The 17,692-nt window shown below is 41.2% G+C and overlaps 1 protein-coding gene and 1 pseudogene across 5 annotated transcripts; both read right to left on the bottom strand.

Annotated features, from left to right (window-relative positions):
- Window positions 1-1,808: 1,808 nt before the first annotated feature.
- Window positions 1,809-16,393, bottom strand: ZFP69 (ZFP69 zinc finger protein). 5 transcript variants are annotated; one of them, XM_089895254.1, is made up of 7 exons: window positions 15,758-16,393; window positions 14,131-14,624; window positions 12,684-12,769; window positions 8,549-8,675; window positions 8,133-8,231; window positions 6,109-6,216; window positions 1,809-4,761 (listed from the first exon to the last, which is right to left on the bottom strand). In XM_089895254.1, the coding sequence occupies exons 2-7, from the start codon at window positions 14,255-14,257 to the stop codon at window positions 3,626-3,628; spliced, it is 1,683 nt and encodes a 560-aa protein (XP_089751380.1). In that variant the 5' UTR covers window positions 14,258-14,624; window positions 15,758-16,393; the 3' UTR covers window positions 1,809-3,625. The 5 variants fall into 5 exon arrangements, with proteins under 5 accessions (XP_089751380.1, XP_089751388.1, XP_030615822.1 ...); XM_089895262.1 differs by having other exon boundaries at window positions 8,133-8,228; window positions 15,758-16,392; XM_030759962.2 differs by lacking the exon at window positions 6,109-6,216 and having other exon boundaries at window positions 8,133-8,228; window positions 15,758-16,392.
- LOC149750776 (cytochrome c oxidase subunit 6C pseudogene) lies at window positions 9,506-12,672 on the bottom strand (annotated as a pseudogene).
- Window positions 16,394-17,692: the final 1,299 nt, after the last annotated feature.

The raw sequence follows: 17,692 nt of genomic DNA on the forward strand, positions 1-17,692 counted from the left end.
CTGTAACTATAAAATATTGTATTTTGAAGATTTAGTAAAAAAAAAAAAAGTTAACTCACTAATAACTTTTATATTGATTACATGTTGAAATAGTAATATTTGGATATATTGTATCAAATGGAATAGATTTTAAAAATTAATTTTACTTACTGCTTTTTATTGCATTAATGTGGCTGGTAGACATTTTTAAATTCATTATGGTTCGCATTTGAGTTGTGGCTCACATTATATTTCTCTTGGACAGTGCTGCTCTTGAGCATCAGACCTAAGGGCAGGGAATTTATCTTGCTCAAGTTTGTGTTCCTTACAGGTGCTAGTACAATTATTGACATAATTTTTATATGCTTAAGAGAAACCCACTGACAATATTCTGTATTTGAGAATCTTCTCTTCCCAGTATTAAGGTCAGCCTCTCTTTAGCCAAACACCAGTTTCTGGTAATTGAAAAGGGCATTGCTTAGTTGGAGAAAGCCAGAAAAGGTAGCCCTAAGCTAGGAAGTTGGGGGAGCTGGAAATGAGTTAAGGATGTAAGACTGGGCCATGCTTCTGCTAAAACAGGCAGCCTCAGATGTAGGACATTTGAACTCTTGAATCAATTAGGGTTTATTCATTTATCAGTTTGAAAACCCAGGAGCTCTAGCTTCAGGTGAGGCTTGATCCAGATGTCAAACAGTGAGACCAGAACTGAGTTTTCTCTCTCCATTTCTTGGATCTATTTCCTCTGTGTTTTTGCATTTATAGGCAGTCTTTCTCCTCTTCCACTGCCTGTAGCTTCCAGGGCCACAGTCTTCCAGATTTGTGTCCAGTGGAAAAAAAGGAAGTCCATTCCCTAATACCTCAAAGATAAGTCCAGAAATTGTCCAATTGGCCCTGATTACTCAAACTGGGGCTGTGTTCAGCTATGTTCAGCCATTAAGGGCAAGTGTTTGGAAAGCCAGGCTAACAAACTTAGAGGAAAAAATGCTCAAAAATATGACTTAGGTGAAAAGATGTGAGTAATTAAAGAAGGGGAGTCTCCATTTCTTCATCTATAAAGAGAGAAGTTTCAATTAAGTGAGTTCCTAGATCCTTTCCAGTTCTAAAGTTCTGATCTGATGAGCCAGCATTGAAGAGTGAGTAGGATATGGAATGCTATGAACAGTAACTCTTTCTTCTGCTCTCCTGCCCCTCCAGCACCTCCCCTCCCCCTTCCCCGGCCCCTTTCACCACCACATCATCCACATGGTTCCCACAGAAGCTGAGATCTCTGCCTACAGTTGACTTGTTTAGTGGTGGGCACCTGACCTAGCTGGGCCAGTAAGAGAGCTTCCCCATGATTTTGAGATAAGAAGTGAGAAAGAGAAGACAGTTTTTCTCTGAGTGATGGAAACCGAATATATGTAAAATCTAAAGCTGATGGTAACCGTGATTTGCAATGAGGTGTTGAAAACAAAAAAGAAAAGCCAGAATGAAGAAAACACAACGGAGATGGAGAGAAAACTGCCTGGGTTTTCCAAAGCGTTTCAGATCCTGGTCTCAGTCCACTGTTATAATGTATCGCTGCCCTGAATTCCATGAGATACCCCAATATCCCTCTATTAACACCTCTCTTTGAGACTTAACTAACCTCAGTTGATTTCTGTTACGTGTAACTTAAAGATTCAATAATATATTTGAGTGTAGTCAGAGCCCATAGGGGAAGGAGATAAGTAAATGGAAGAGGAAGCTGTAAGGTACAACTAGATGTAATGAAGGATCTTAAGTGCCAGGTTTTGGTTTATAACTGAGTAGTGGCTGTGGGGATGAAGATGAGGGGAAATCCATCAACATTTCACAGAATCACTAAAACTTTAATAAAACTTTACCAGAATGAAAAATGAACATATACAAAATTACTGTGGTCCTGACCTTGGCAGTCAGCTTTCACACATAATAAGCAATGTCAACTAATTAATTAATGCTCTCTTCATTAATTAATGTTTATTAATTAGAAAGTCGTGTCCTACCTCGTTTCTGTCTCCTTCCACATGTGAACTGTAACTCGCTAACACAGCCATCCTGTAAAATGCTACATATGGTCAGTTAATCAGCTGTGGTATATCCTGCTATATTAAGTACCCTGACTCCATTGTCAGTTTTCCTCCATTCCAAAGGGGTTGCAGCCAAGATTATACTTGCTAAGGCAGGTGGATCAGTCTCTTTAAAGGAACTCTAATTCATCAGACAGTTCCAGACTCAGAAGTCAGGGGCTGTAACAGTTGGTGGAGAGATGTCTTCTCCTTCTCCAGCTGAGACTTTGGTTGGTCTGACTATTTGATAACATGCAGATTTCTCTCCGGCTCCAGGGATGGCACGTGCCGCTCTTTATGGGGATGCAGCTCGGCTGGTACTTCTAGGCTATGTTATTGAGAGAAGCTGATACTTCTTTAATGGATGATGGGGCTGTTGGCTCAGGAGATGCTTCAGCACCAGATATGGTTCCCACAGTTCTGTATCTTGCTGGTGGGAAAATAAATTGATCCAACCTCTATGAAGGTCAGTTTGGCAGTATCCATCATACAAATGTGCATACCCTTTAGCACAGAAATTCCTGTTCTAGGAATTTACCCTATGCATGTACTTACATTGCGAGAAATAAAAATGCATGACTATTCATTGCAATATCATATAAATAAAAGATTGGAAATTCAAAAATCCATCTATAGTGAAGTGGCTAAAGTACATTCAAACCATGGAATACTATCAGCTATAAAAAAAGAATGAGGGGCTTCCCTAGTGGCACAGTGGTTGGGAGTCCGCCTGCTGATGCAGGGGACACAGGTTCGTGCCCCGGTCCGGGAGGATCCCACATGCCGTGGAGCAGCTGGGCCCGTGAGCCATGGCTGCTGAGCCTGCGCATCCGGAGCCTGTGCTCCACAACGGGAGAGGCCACAACAGTGAGAGGCCTGCGTACCACAAAGAAAAAAAAAAAAAAAGAATGAGGAGGCACTTTGTTTACTGATATGGAATGAACTCCATGATATACAGTGAAGTAATAAAAGTAATATGTGTTTGTATGGGGGGCTGCCATTTATACTTAAAAAGTAAAAAATGTATATATGTGTTCTCTTGGATTTAAACAGAAAGATCTCTGGAAGGGTGTACAGAAAACTTAGTTATAAAAAATGGTTGCCTCTGGTAGTATTTTGTGATGGGGGATGGAGGAAGAAGTCTTTTCACTTATACAACTGACTGTACCTTTTGAAGTTTATACCATGTGAAAGTTTTCCCCATTAAAAAAATTTTTTTTAATTAAAAAAATATAGGGGTGGTGATGTTTTAAACAGTAGTTCCCAAATGCTGGTCTGTAAATCAGCGAATGCCCATGATGAATAATTTATTAATCTACCATGAAATCATAAAAGTAATAATGTGTGAATTTTCTATATTGTTGAATTTAACTTGAAGGGCCATCTTTTATTCTTGATTAAGTACTTTGTGTGGAGATATTAGTAGACAGTAGTTATCAATGTAATGTTTATTTACACAATGGGCAAAATTAGAAGTTGGCATCATTATGTCAATTCCTCCAATTTAGAGTCCTGAAATTCGAAGCACAGAATCACTGATTTAGACCTGGCTTTTGTTCATGTTGAATAATCTGTTTTTAGGCATTATTCTGGAAGGCATTTCTCCTGTGTATTTCATGGTGTCGAGTAAGTGATGAATTATAGCTGAAGGCTTTTCCACATTCATTACATTCATAAGGTTTTTCTCCTGTGTGATGCCTCTGATGTTTCTTAAAGGATGAATCATGCCTGTAGGCTTTTCCACAGCGGTTGCATTCATACGCTTTCACTCCTGTATGAACAGTTTTATGGTTGCTAAGGTGTATCCTTTGCCTAAAGGCTTTCCCACATTCCTTACATTTGTAGGGTCTCTCCCCAGTATGGATTCTCTGGTGATGCGTTAGATAAGCTCTATGACTAAAGGTTTTACAACATGTGGTGCATGCATAGGGCTTCTCCCCAGTATGAATTCTTATATGTTCACTAAGGTGTCTAATCTGTCTAAAGGTTTTCCCACATTCATTGCATGTAAAGGGTTTCTCTCCAGAATGAGTTCTTAAATGTTGGATCAAGCTAATGTTCTGGCTGAAAGCTTTCTGACATTTATCACATACATAGGGTTTCTCACCAGTGTGAGTTCTATGATGTTGATTAAGAGATGAGCGATGTCTGAAGGCTTTACCACATTCTTCACATTCAAAGGGTTTCTCACCAGTATGGATTCTTTGGTGTGTGGTAAGGGATGCACTTTGACTAAAGGCCCTTCCGCATTCCTTACATCTGAAAGGTTTCTCACCAGTATGAATTCTCATATGTTCGGTAAGGTGAATGGGTTGTTTGAAGACTTTTTCACATATATTACATTCGTAAGTTTTTGTTCTTATGTAACTTGTTGGATGATTAATCAAATCTGATTTGTATTTGTTTCTCTTTCTAGATGTGTCATATTTATGGTGCCTTTGTTCTATAACAACATTTGAACTCACAATATTTTTGCCAAATTTGTAAGTTTCTTGGCCTCTCTTCTTATGGGTCAAGATGGTTTGTCTCACGTCTCTTCCATGGCTATCCTGGTGGCTTTCTAACTCATGATCATATTTTGAGGCTTTTCTCAATGTGGAAAAAATGACATCATCCCTCATGAACCTTTCCATCATCATGCCATGATAGAACTGTTCCTGTAAAATGTCATTCTTTGCAGTTGATGCAGCTGTTTCTGTTTTACTCTTCAAGTCTGAAAGAAATGGAAAAAATGCAAATAACTCATATTCATTATGCTTCAAAAAATCAATTATTATACTGGGTATGGACTAGAGATTTAGAACAATACATATAAAGTACATGAAGTTCTGAGTATATTTAAATATGGTTAGGCACTCTGGAGAGGTAATGGGACATTAAGAAACAATGAACCAGGTAAAAGTGTGATTTTATATATAGGGTAAAAATTTGAATATTTTAGTCCTCTTCTTTCTATTAATACTAAATAATGAAATTTCAGGGCTATGTCTTAACAGTGTCTTTTTAATTGATAACTACTTTTGGAAAACATTCTCAGAAAGATAAAAAGATTTCCCTCTTCCCACTCCAGCTAGTTCAAAAATAAGGTTTGAGGGAATTCCCTGGTGGTCCAGTGGTTAGGACTCTGCGCTTTTACTGCCGAGGGCTCGGGTTCAATACCTGGTCAGGGAGCTAAGATCCCACAAGCTGCACGGTGTGGCCAAAAAAAAAAACAAACAAAAAAATTTGAACTAAGGACATTCACAAGAATGTCAAGCTGTCTTTTACTGAAGCTTATATTAATATTTACATATTGTTCTGCTTCCTGTAGTTATTAACCTGTCCCGGGAAGTGTTAATTATACAAAGGAGACTTGTAAGAAACCCAGACTGCTATGTTGCTACTATTGCTATGTTCTATGAAAATATCCTTTCTTTAAAGGATATTTAAAATTCTGTTTTTTAAAATAATTTATTGCACCATTACTAATACTTCAACTGACAGTTCCATATTCCTGAAAAGTATAACTTCTTGTAGGAGATTTGGTTAACACAGAAGGATCATTGGTACTTCCAAATTCCAAATTCTAAATGAATAGATGCAAAAATAAAGTCTATGTTCTGCAGGCCCCTGATTCTGGTCCTGGATTAGGGAGAAGGAAGACGAGAAGAAGAAGATAGGGGAAGAGAGAACAGGCCATCTATGACCCCTTCCCAATTCGGTATCCAAGCTGAAGCAGGCCCAAGCTAGGGGAGGAGAGAAGATATAACTTTGAAGTTGGGAGTTTTTATTATTATACTGAATTACACATTTCACTAAGAGACAGACTGTTATTATTTAAAGGGACAGGACCACCTATGGGACCTCTCTGAGATTTCATCCAGAGGCAGGGAAAGAACATTCATGGTAGCTATTATTATTATTTTCCTTATTATAAGTTGAAAAAGAGAAAACCCAGGAGAATGTACAAATTATTGGAATTAATAACAGAGTGAAACAAGGTAGCTGGCTAGAAGATCAAAACCGGTTATGTTATTACACACTAGCAAAAAAGAGAAAACATAATTGAAAAAAGTTATACCATTTAAAATAGCAGGGAATTCCCTGGCGGTCCAGTGGTTAGGACTCCATGCTCTCACTGCCAAGGGCCCGGGTTCAATCCCTAGTTGGGGAACTAAGATCCCACCAGCTGTGCAGGGTGGCCAAAAAAATAAAATGAAATAGCAATAAAATATAAGTTCTTCAGGACAAATCTGACAAAAGATGTTCAATGTGTACAAGACTTTTATGGGGGAAAATCCTTTATTTAAAAAAATTAGGAAATATCAGTAAGTGGAGCAATATACCACACTCCTGGACAGTAGGACTCAATATCATAATATCAATTCCCTCCCAAATTGATCTATAAATTCAATTCTATTCCAATCAAAATACCACCAGAGTATTTGTGTGTGTGTGTGTGTGTGTGTGTGTAATTGATGCACTCATTATATAATTCATATGGAAAAGCAAGGGGCTAACAATAGCCAGGACAATTTTGAAGAACAAGATATTAAGTCTCACTATTAAATATAGTAATTAAGACAGCCTGGCATTAGAAACTTGGCAGGTGACAGAGTGGCATTAACTATTCAATAATTGGTTCTTGGACTGATTATCCACATGTAATAAGTTAAACTAGAGCTTCACCTCATACTACATATAAAATAAATTCAGATTTAAGCTAAGTATGAAAATCAAAATCTTAAAGATATAAAATAATATATTTTTTCTATAAATCAATAAGGAAAAAAGATAATACAAAAATTCACAAAGGATATAAACAAGTAATTTACAGAAAAGGAATCCTGGATAGATGACCAATAAACATGAAAAATATGCTCCCTCTTATTAGTAATCAGGAAAATGAAAAAAACCAACAAGATATTCACCCACTGAATTTATAAAAATGTGAAACTTTGACAATGCCAAGTGTTGACAAAGATGCTGAGTTCTGGAACCTCTCAAAACCTGCTGATAGGAGTACTAATTGGTGCAACTAATTTGAAGAACAATTCTGTAAAACCTAGCAAAATGAAGGTGACCCAACAAGTCTGCTTCTATCAAATATCTCAGAGAAACACGAGAAGTTTTACACAAAGTTTTACTCCAGTATCTTTGTAATCCCCAAATTTAGAAACAGTACAAATGTCTATCAACAGGAAAATGGATAAATTGTGCTTTATTAATTCAACAGAAATGAATGAACCAGAACAATATGGATAAATATCAACGGTGTTGAATGAGAAAAGCAAGTGGAAAAGTATATATACCATTTATTTAAAGAATAAGAACATGCAAAACAGCATTATATATTGCTTGGGGGATATACACATGCAATACAAGTATGAAGATACATATACAAATGAAAATATTTAAACTCAGAAGAGTTGGTTGTTTCAAAAGGTAGGAGGGGAATAGCGGGGCTTAAACTCTGTTTTATTTCTTAATCTAGGTGGAAGTTACATAGAAATTTATTATGATGTTCTCTATGCCTTTCTGAATATCTAAAATATTTCATAATACAAGCAAAGTTTAAGGAGATTGTTAAAAACCATTGGATTTGATGAGAAGGAATCCTGTGGTAATTTCTCTTGCAGGACTTTCCATAAACTAGTTATTACAATAAATAAAGAAACTTGAGTTAAAGGGAGAGTGAGAATCAAAGCTAGGATTGTAAGCCGAAAAATTGGTGAAAAGTAGAAATAGAATTCAAGAGAGAAGATTAAAGATTTGTAGAATGCAGTGAGAGTCCTGAAAAGAGATCTGTTTTCTCTGAGGAGAGACCACGTACATCTGACTGCTTAGGGAAGGGAGCTTTCGATCGGCAGACTTCAGGATACTGAAGAAAGAAGGAAAATCAAGTTTAACCTTAATGAAGAGAAGACTTCTTTTCCCTCCAACTTCAGAGACTTTTGCAAGGTTAGGTGAAGGAAAGGGGTGCAAAGGGAGGGGTAAAATCGGGTTCAGTGCATGCCTGTCCATCCTCTCAGCCTTCCCGCAGCCTGGGAAGATGCTGGGCACTCTGGCCTACATATTGAAAGGCACCATCTGCCTTGGTCTCACCTGAACTGGGATCTCCTGGGCCTTCTTTCTCTGTCATCCATGGCGCTTCTCCTTTCTCCAACTGGGAAATCACACTAGGTTTGGAAAGTTGACATCCTACTTATGGAGTGAAAAAAAGGGTATGAATGTTTATGCTGAGGTCTAAGAACCATCCCTGTCCTCTGGTATTTAGGGTCTCTGAAAACAGGAAGGGGCACCACAGCATTTTTTTCTGTTCTCACTCTACAAGGTAAAACCGTTCCCCCAAGGGAGGAGATTCAGGTATGTTCTGGCTTGATTTTCAAAGGAATGAGACGTCTATCTCCAACACAGAACCCAAGGCCAGGCTCCAGGGAATCTACAGCATTTAATAATTTAGGAATAGTAACTGTCCTGTAATGGGTAGGTTTCTGGACGTATGTGTAACCCATGCTTACCCACTGAGACCAGGTTCCCATAGTTCTCCAGCATCACCTCCCGGTACAGATTCTGGTGAGCAGGGGCCAGCTGCCCCCACTCCTCCTGGGTGAAGTCCACAGATACGTCCTTGAAGGTCAACAGTTCCTAGAATATCAAATATATTCCTTTTCAGTCTGAGACCACCTCCATCAAGATCCAAGATGTTCTTACAGTATTCTAAATTCTGAGAGATTCTAAACTAGTTTTACTGGGAGCCTCCTCTGGATCTGTTTGGTGATTCTCGGAGACTACCATAAGTAATTAAACATACAGAAGGACAGATGGTCATGTATGTCTTAGAAAAAAATTAAGCAGGATAAGGGGAACAGGGAGAGCCACAGTATGGATGGGGAGGATCTTTCACGTAGGGTGGCTGGGGAAGGCCTTCCTAAAAGGGTGATATTTGAACAGAGACATGAGCTCAGTGAGGAAAAGCCACGTGGAAATCTGAGGGGAGAGCCTTCCAGATGGGGACAAAGGACCTGAGGTGAGAGTGTCCTTGGCTTGTCTGAGGAACAGAAGAGTAGCCAGCATTGCTGGAGGTGGGCTAGTGAAGGGGAATGCAAGGAGATGAGATCAGAGGGGCTGGGGGAGGGAAGAGAGGCTTTTAGCACTTATTGTCACAAAGACCAGTGCATCCCTGCTGAGTTGAAAATTCTAGGGCCCTGCTGGAGTTTAATGCAAGATGAACAAAACTGTCTGGAACTGTGGTCTAACCCCTCCCTAGCTCAAATACTGAAGAGGTAAAAAGGATCAGCCCCTCAGCAGTGGTGGCATGGGGCACTGGTAGTTGGGTTAATCAGAAGTGAACTCAATCGAATTAAAGTGTATCTCAGCCAGAGCTCAGCCACAGCTCTAGGAAAAATATGAATAATCAGTCCCTCACCTTAACCACCAGTCAGAGGAAAAGGCTTAGAGTCTTCTGTAAATAAATGGAACAAACAAAAGAAATAAACAGACTATATCTATGTATCTATCTATCCATATATACCTTTATTTGTTAATTGTTTATTTAACAAGAGAAATTATTCCTTAGACCAGATATTCATGTTTCATAGTTCAGGAACACAGGTCAGTGACAAACTTCATGCAACTCAACCCAAAGAAATTCTTTACATTCTAAAATCACTTTGCACTCTGAAAGATACCAGCCTTCCTCATTGCCTCAAAATTTTTCATGGAACCACAATTTCTGTAGAAATCTGCATATGCCTTCTTTCTTGGTTCAGCCAAAGCAATCCTGTAGAAAGCTGCAACCCCCAGGGACACAATGAATGCTCTAACAGCATGAAATAGCAGATGCTTGGCCAGGAGGCCATGCATCTGAGGTTTCGTCAAAGAACTGGAAACCATGGTAGTTATTCACCTCAACACCAACGTCCTTCCAGGCTGATGGAGAAATGGACCTATCTATGCATATTTCATCCTCCACCATTCTTTTATACACAATATCTGAACTACAATAAAAAATTATTAGACATACAAAGAAGGAGGAATATCTGACCTATAATCAAGAAAATAAAAACATAAGAAGCAAACACCCAGGTAACCAAGTCATTAGAATTAGCAGAAAAGAAGTTTAAATAAATTATTAAAATATATGTTGAAGAGGGCTTCCCTGGTGGCACAGTGGTTAAGAACCTGCCTGCCAATTCAGGGGACACGTGTTCGAGCCCTAGTCCAGGAAGATCCCACATGCTGCAGAGCAACTAAGCCCGTGCACCATAACTACTGAAGCCTGCGCGCCCTAGAGCCCGTGCTCCACAACAAGAGAAGTCACCACAACGAGAAGCCTGCACACCGCAAGGAAGAGTAGCCTCCACTCCCCGCAACTAGAGAAAGCCTGCACACAGCAATGAAGACCCAACGCAGCCAAAAATAAATAAATAAATTTATTTTAAAAATAAAATATATGTTGAAGAATTTACAATAAAATATGGATAGAATAGGTGAAAATGTGGGGTTAATTGAGGAGAGAGAAATGCTAAAAAAGAACTAAAAGACAATTCTACAAGTGAAAAATACAATATCTGAAAAATCCACTGGATGGGCTTAATAACAGATGGACCCTGATGAAGACAAAATCAGTGAAACTTAACACAGGTCAACAGATAGTATTCAAATGGAAGCACCAAGAGAGAAAAAGAAAAACAAAAAACCAAAAAAAACCTGGGATAAAATCAAGTAGTCTAATATACATGTAATTAGAATCTAAGAAGGAGAAGAGAGTATGAGCAGAAAAAAATATTTGAAGAAATAAAGGCTGAAAAATTTCCAAATTTGAGTAAAAATTCAACCCACAAATCCAAAAGCCAGCAAACCCTCCATGGCGGGGAAAAAAATTCACAGAATATCACGTCTATGCACATCATTAAAACTGCTGAAGAGCAAAGATAAAAGGGAAGAACATAAAAGTAGTGAAAAAAAGGTAGGAAAGGAGGAACAAAAAAAAAAAGAAAAGTTGGTATAAAACAAAGGAACAAACAGAAAGACATGTCACATCTGGGGAAAGAATAAGAATAATAGCTGACTTCTCATGTGAAACAATACAAGCCACAAAATCATGGAACATCTTTAAAGTGCTTAAAAGAAAAAACAGTCACCCTAGAATTCTATATTCAGTAAAAGATTCTCGAATAGGAAGACCATATAAAGACATTTTTAGATCACCAAAGCTGTGAGAATTCATCATCAGAACACCCCCACTACAGGAAATGCTAAATGACATTCTTTAGGCTGAAAGGAGATAATGTCAGTTAGAAACTTGGAACTTGGTGGTGGGATGAATTGGGAGATACTGATTGACATATATACACTGATATGTATAAAATAGACAACTAATAAGAACCTGCTGTATAAAAAATAAATAAAATAAAATTCAAAAGTTAAAAAAAAACCTTGGAACTAAAGGAAGGAATGAAAAGTGCTTGAATTGGTAAATGTGTGCAAAGATGAAAGGCTCGTTTTTTTTTCCTTTTCTTAATTTCTTATAAGACAATTTACTGGTAAAAGCAAAAATAAGAACAATGTATTACGGGGTGCATAAGATGTAAAGTGAAAAGCATGATGACAATACACAAAGAATGGGAAGAGTAAATGGGAAAATAAGGCTTTCAAATTATATGTGCAACAGTATAGTAATAATTCAACTGTGACATGTGAAAAATGCATATTGTAATAGCTAGAGCAACCACTAAAAACAAATGAAACAGCTAAAAAAGTCATTAGAGGACATAAAATAGAATACTAAATAAACTGCACAATCCAAAAGAAGGCAGGAGAGGAACAAATAAACAAAAGAATAGATTTGACAAACAGCAAAGAACAAGAATATACACTTAAATTCCACCACATCAATGATTATGTAACTGTAAATGTTACTAAGCAAGCACAACCCAGCTATATTTAAGAAGGTCACACTTTAAATATAAAGGCACAAATAAGTTAAAAGTAAAAGAATGAGGGACTTCCCTGGTGGCACAGTGGTTAAGAATCCGCCTGCCAATGCAGGGGACACAGGTTTGATTCCCTGGTCCAGGAAGATCCCACATGCCACGGAGCAACTAAGCCCGTGTGCCACAACTACTGAGCCTGCACTCTAGAGCCCACGAACTACAACTACTGAGCCCGCATGCCACAACTACTGAAGCCCGCGCACCCTAGAGCCCGTGCTCCGCAACAAGAGAAGCCACCGCAATGAGAAGCCCGCACACTGCAACGAAGAGTAGCCCCCGCTCGCCCCAACTAGAGAAAGCCCAGGCGCAGCAACAAAGACCCAATGCAGCCAAAAATAAATAAATAAATTATTTTTCAAAAATTGAGGTTTATCTTAGGTCCCAAGTTTTTACGGGCTAGAATTTATATCACTCATTTTGCTTTCTCTACAAAAATTCGCACAACGTTAGATCTAGATGTTGGTTAGAAACAAACGTTTTCTATGAGTAGGGAAACTGCTACCACTGCGGCCCAGTTTTCTGTAAAAGACTAACTTGCACTGAGTTCCCTGGGTGAAATTCGTTAGCCTCAATATACCCCAACTCCCCAGAAAAGGGCAAGTTATAATCTTAAAAACCAAAAAGCATGTCAAGAAAGTGACAGGAAACTTCAACCCACCTGGGAGTCTGTTGTCCGGGCCCCGGGAGTCACTTCATCCTTTAAACTTTCTCCCTGGGTCTCATCAGCATCCTGAGACAGCAGAGCTGAGGAAGGAAAAGAGCCAGAAAGTTTGCATCTCCCCAAACCCCCCAAATAGAAAAACTGCCTGTAGATCTGCTGAATATGGCCCCCCTCTCAAAACATTCACAGAGGGACATTCAGAGCAACTCAAGAGCAGACTGGAGCCTCCTTAATGAGGAGGATCTGCAGGGCATTGCTTTGGGCATTAACGCTTCCCAATGGCCAGTGCTGGTACAAAAGCACAGACCTACCAGGCCACTCCTTTGTTCAAAGGTTCCCGACAAGAAAGAAAAATACAAACACCTCCCATGGACTTCAAGGCACTCTATAATCTGCCTGAAGCACATTTTCCCAGCATTAGTTTCCTCTAGCCACCATCCTTTACCTGTGGGACACATACACTGACCACATTCTTAACCCTTAGTTAGACTAGAACAGTCTCCATTCTCTGAACCACTCTTCAAGGTACCCACTTTTGTATCTTTTCCTCAATTCTTCCGTAAAAAAAACTTAGACATCTTTTAAGGCCCAATTCAATGCTACCTGCTTTGTGAAATTTTCTCTGATAAGTACAATCAGAAGAATGTTTCCTGTCTCTTGTCTTCCAAAAGAATTTTACCATAGAATGTATTTAGGCTACTTTCTATTCTTTTGATCTGAGTATGTGTCTATCTCCATCAATTAATAATTAGCATTAGAGATCATTATTCATTTTTCCATCCATCAAGATGCTTAGCAAAGTCCCCTGCCTGACAGAGTTAGAATATAACAAATACAAGCTGGATTTGAAGTGTTATAGGTATGAACTAAGAGACCACATGAGACATACAAATTCCTCTGTCCACCCATCTATTCTGACCCAACCACCAAATACTGTGTAATCTTGGTTATGTTTCCCACTGAACTCATATATTTCAAGGTAAAATGAGAGTAACTAAGCATGTCATTCCTTCTTCCTGGCAGGAGATGAAAAGAAAGAAAAAAATATTGGTTTGGGGTTAAAATGACTGAAACTTGTGAAGGAAAACCACTGGAGGGCTTAAGAAAGTAGAAACTTTTGACCCCAATGTCTGTGAGTCACACTTACACACTTGGGAGCCGCTGGTGGGGAACACCCTGAATTCTGTCTTCCTGTCCTGTTTATTCGAGGACACGAGATGGGAGCAGCATGGCACACGTGTCGCAAAGATCCAGTGCCCAGAGCCCAACATTTTCTCTCACAGCTATCCCTTTCCCCAAAGCCATAAGCATGAGCCCCAAGGACCTCCTTTCCTCCAATTTTCTCCCCTAGAGACACCTCAATGATGTGTGTATCTATCTTTCTGCAAGCAAACTGAGACCCCTTCCTCTACCTCCATCCCCTCCCTCCATCAGCCTCTCTCACCTTCTCCTTCAAACATCTTGGTCACGTCCTCCCACAGGGGCGCCCCTTCCTTGGCCTTCTGTGGATGGTGCAGCTTCACCCAGGTGCTGGCCTCAGTGGGCAGGGTAATCAGGAGTTGCTGTAGCATGATGATGCCACCCGACTGGCCTTGTCCACTTCTGGGGAGGACACTGCCAGAGCTTCTGCTGAGACGCCTCACAGTTGTATGGTCCTCCTCTGATCACAATCTCCTGCCCTCCGGACTTTGGCCTGAGGACTTTGGTCCCTGCGGCACCAGAACCTGGGGGCTCCTAGAGGCTAATGTGGCTTTAACAGCCCTGAAAAAGTGACTCCTTTCTGAAATTAAGTACTGCCTGCTTGGGAGGCGGCCGGTTGAGTAGGTCTGAGTACATGCCTCTTCATATTCTTCTAGAGGAGCAAAAGGTAGGAGAGGAGGGACCCAGAAAACTGATCATACAGCTAGAACTCCAGAACTTGCGGAAATATATTTAAAACTGCAAAAGATCCAAAAACAAAGATGTGGCATCAGTGTGGAAGTAAGTATAATTGGTGCTTTGGATGCGGCTTTAATTTCCAGTTCTATACACACTTTCATAAACGGCCAGTGACACACAAACACCAAGGATACACAAACATACACAGTCCCTGCCTTGACTTCCTTCCTTGTAAGCTGCATGCATCTTCTGCCTGGATACAGACGTGGGAGTTAAGAGGGCAAGTTTAGAAACCAGACAGCCTGGGTTAGAATCCTGACACTTGCACTTCAAAGCTCTAAGACACTTCAATTCTCTGAGCTTCAGTCTCATCATCTAGAAAATGCAGATAACAAATGTACTTCATAGGGCTGTAACAATGTTGGGAATACAGTGCCTTCATAGACATTATTAGAAACCTTTTGCTTTAATGCTGCAATCATAGCATTACCTTTTAAAATTATTTTTTAAAAACAATTACAGATCTGAATTTAAACTTCAAGTATCTCAACTGATGGAATAATCACATAGCTGTGTTTTCACACGGGCAAGTAGTGACAGACACATCACCACCCACGTGGATGCCCAGAAGCTGGCAAGTCCTTTTAACCTCTGGGTTAAGATACAACCTGCTTTCAGAAATGTTCAACTGGGGGAGAGGGGTATGTCTTCAAACGGAGGAAATATAGTACTTTGAATATAATGAGGACTCTTGCATAACTGTTCGTAGCAGGAAAATTTGGAAACAGCCCAAATTCATCATCTCATCGAAACCCCTGGCATCTGGGCACGTGCCTCCACAGCGACCAGGTCCAGTGTATCCCGGCCCCAAGAACAGTCCTAGTCCTAGCTCCCTGGAAAGGGAGCTGGCCTAACTTCTTGGAGTTTGTGGGGAGGCTTCTTCTTGTTTTCAGCTGTGACTGATGCAGAGAAAGGAGCAGCATCCTATGGATAGGAGCATGTGGAAAATATCCTAACCCTGATTAAATAGAAAGTAAAATGGCTTGTTACCAAAGTGAGGAAACTTTCGAATCTTATGAAATGGTTAAAAACAGAGAAGCTTCATTTCGAGATGCCCCTTCTCACTGCTCCCAGACGTGCCTCCCTCGGACTTAAGAGACTTGCAGACACAGGCAGCTTAGCTTCCTACTCACCAGACCGGCCTTGGACGCTGGCAGGACGAGAGATGGGGGCGTGAGAGAGCCCGTTCTTGAGGCTTTCAGCTCCAGAGGGTGTCTCTTTAGAGAAGGGCCGTGGGTGATGGATTTTGTTCTTTCCCGGCCTTTTATAGACAGACCACATCCCCACCCAACACAATGATTCTTTTAAAAACGCCCAACGTTCACGCAGGCTTCCTTCGGAAGCTCAGAGGACTATCGGCCTCCGGACGGGACCAGGGAATCTTTTCCAAATTCCCAAGAGGCGGCCTAGGGCGGGTGCTGCGGCACCAGATGAACCCACCGCCCCTCCAAAGTATCCTTTCCAGACCGCACCCCCGGGAGCAGGGCTTTGGGGGACACAATGCGAGGGGTGCCCAGAACCGGCTTCCCGCAGACCCGGGCGAGGATACAGCTCGCCGGCCGCTGCTTTGATGCCGGCGCGGTGGCAGCAGCCAGGCCCACCGGCGCCCAGCCTCCTGGGCCGCAGCCCGGGTGTCCCGGCGCCTCCACCCTCCCGGCGCGCCGTGGCCTTTGCCCGTGTCCCGGTCGCTCTCGCCCGGGCCCTAGCGGGTTCGGGGTGCGGCCCCAGATGCTGCGGCGCAGCCACAAACCCTGGCGCCCGCCCTTCTTCCGGCGTGCCGCCCGCTCCGCCCAAGGGGAGCCGCGAGGGCCCCGCCCTCTCCAGGGAGGCAGGCGCTCCGGAAAACCCGGAACCCGGACTATGCCGGACTCCCCCACGGCACGCGTGCCCCCGGGGCTGCCAGACTCTGGTCAGCGGCCACCCAGGCGGACCGCCTGCGTTTCCTGACTGTGGTCCCAAGAGACTAGGTGGCCCGCCCAGCTCTTCTGGTGGGGAAGCCCTTTCTCTGTCGTTCATTCATTCATTTATTCAACTATCTTCTGAGTGCCTAGATCTGCCACACATTGTTACAGGCTCTGGGGAGATACCAGTTATCAAAACGCAGTCCCTGCTTTCTTGGATCTTAATTCTGGCAAAATTAAATAGGTAATAATAATGTAGAAAGGGAATATTGCCTGCTGTTCCGGTAAACAACAAATTGCCTGCCATCAAGCCATCAGCCACTGCAGCCCTCCACTGAGGGGAATTCAGGATGGAGACAAACAGGAAACACTCTGCACTCTGGATACTGGCCCTAGATAGTTAAGATGCGTATCTAAGGAATAATTTCAATGAGCCCAGACTCTTGCATCTTCCCATAGATAGGAAAGCACTAAAATCATTAAGATTTTTTGAGATGTCCGTAGATTAACAGTAATCTTTTTATGTTTGACTACATGTCTTTCTTCAGCAAAAAATCCTATGTATCTTGGCTCCTCCCTTACCTCTTCAAAGCAGTTCCTCAGAGCTATCTGAGAGGCTGTCTCCCAGGCTATAGTCCTCAACAAGTTCCCCAAATGAAACTTAACATGCAACTTTTAGGTTGTGCACTTTTCTTCAGCCCACGATAAATAGAAAAATAAAGAGATAATCCCCCAAGTGATGGTAAGGGCTATGAAGAAAAAGGAGGCAGCGTGTGGAGAGGGGGATAGGCGATGACTGGAGTTCCTCTTTCTGGTAACAGTGGGCTAGCATCTTTATATCAACCCACCTCAGGAAACGACAAATTAAAAAATAAAACTCTGGAATACATGCAGAGTATGTGAAGTTCTTAAAGGAATGTATTAATTTGCTAGGGCTGCTACAACAAAATACCACAGACTAGGTGGCTTAAATAACAGAAATTTATTTTCTCACAGTTTTGAAGGCTAAAAGCCCAGGATCCAGGTCTCAGCAGGACTGGTTTCTCCTGAGGCCATTCTGCTTGGCTTACAAATGGCTCCCTTCTCCCTATGACCTCACATGGTCTTTCCTCTGTGTGCTTTCATGCCCCTAGTGTCTCTCTATGTGTCCAATTTTCTTCTTCTTTT

This window comes from Delphinapterus leucas, chromosome 1 (genome assembly GCF_059928025.1).
Source record: "Delphinapterus leucas isolate spDelLeu-1000000601 "Yukka" chromosome 1, BTC_Dleu_Yukka2, whole genome shotgun sequence".
NCBI lineage: Eukaryota > Metazoa > Chordata > Mammalia > Artiodactyla > Monodontidae > Delphinapterus > Delphinapterus leucas.

Excerpts from the sequence above, each read along its gene's own strand:
- ZFP69 (XM_089895254.1), bottom strand. The coding sequence starts at position 14,257 with ATGCTACAGCAACTCCTGATTACCCTGCCCACTGAGGCCAGCACCTGG. Across the intron at positions 8,232-8,548 it reads TGGGAACCTGGTCTCAGTGG|TAGGATGTCAACTTTCCAAA; the intron begins GTAAGCATGGGT and ends TCACTCCATAAG. Across the intron at positions 4,762-6,108 it reads ATTCCCTGCTATTTTAAATG|ACTTGAAGAGTAAAACAGAA; the intron begins GTATAACTTTTT and ends CATTTCTTTCAG.